Below are 728 nucleotides of genomic sequence, written 5' to 3'. Positions count from 1 at the left end.
TTGACAACACCCTCGTTCTCCTCTCCCTGTTCCTACATCTTCTGGGGTACCAGCTGCGGATTCCTTTTTTAGGGATTTTTTTTGAAGATTTGGCGTGACACCAAAAACTGTATCAACAAAGTGGTGACTCACATCAAAACAAATGCAGATAAGAGAAGAAGAAAACAGCCTCAGTTCTCGTCTGGAGATAAGGAATGGCTCTCCTCTAAAAACATCCGCTTAAGGGTCCACAGTTTCAAGTTTGCTTCTAGGCTCCTTGAACCCTTTGAAGAATTGAGGAGGATCAACAAAGTGACATATAAGTTACGTCTGCCTATCTCTCTGATTATTCCTAATGCCTTCCACGTGTCCTTACTAAAAACAGTAGTTCTTAATCGCTTCTCGACGGCTCCTTCTACTCCAACTCCGGTATCTGAAGATTCTGACAACATATTTGAGGTTAAAAGACATTCTGGACATTAAGAAGCATGGCAAGAAGACCTATCTTGTGGACTGGAAGGGCTTGGTCCCGAGGAGAGGTCTTGGGAACCAGAAGAAAACATTCATGCTCCGAACTTGTGTTCCTGACTTGTACCTGTATTTCTGGACTCTGCTATCTGTTTTATCCCTGCCTGCTTGCGTTGACTCTCCTGTTGCCGACCCAGATTGCCTGACCTGTACCTGTGCCGCCTGCCCTGACCTTTTGCCTGTCTGACTTCGCCTGTGCCTCATCCTTTGGTCCTGCACTG

At 45.9% G+C, this 728-nt stretch overlaps 1 protein-coding gene across 1 annotated transcript in view; it reads left to right on the top strand.

Annotated features, from left to right (window-relative positions):
- The window catches only part of LOC122931422 (sterol O-acyltransferase 2-like), a 188202-nt gene extending 187740 nt beyond the window's left edge, over window positions 1-462 (top strand). The window contains exon 14 of the mRNA XM_044285496.1: window positions 88-462. Coding sequence (XP_044141431.1) covers window positions 88-462 — 375 coding nt within the window. The remainder of the gene's footprint in view (window positions 1-87) is intronic.
- The last annotated feature ends 266 nt before the right edge of the window (window positions 463-728 follow it).

This window comes from Bufo gargarizans, chromosome 3 (genome assembly GCF_014858855.1).
Source record: "Bufo gargarizans isolate SCDJY-AF-19 chromosome 3, ASM1485885v1, whole genome shotgun sequence".
Lineage (NCBI taxonomy): Eukaryota > Metazoa > Chordata > Amphibia > Anura > Bufonidae > Bufo > Bufo gargarizans.
This window is presented reverse-complemented; position numbering and strand designations above follow the sequence as displayed.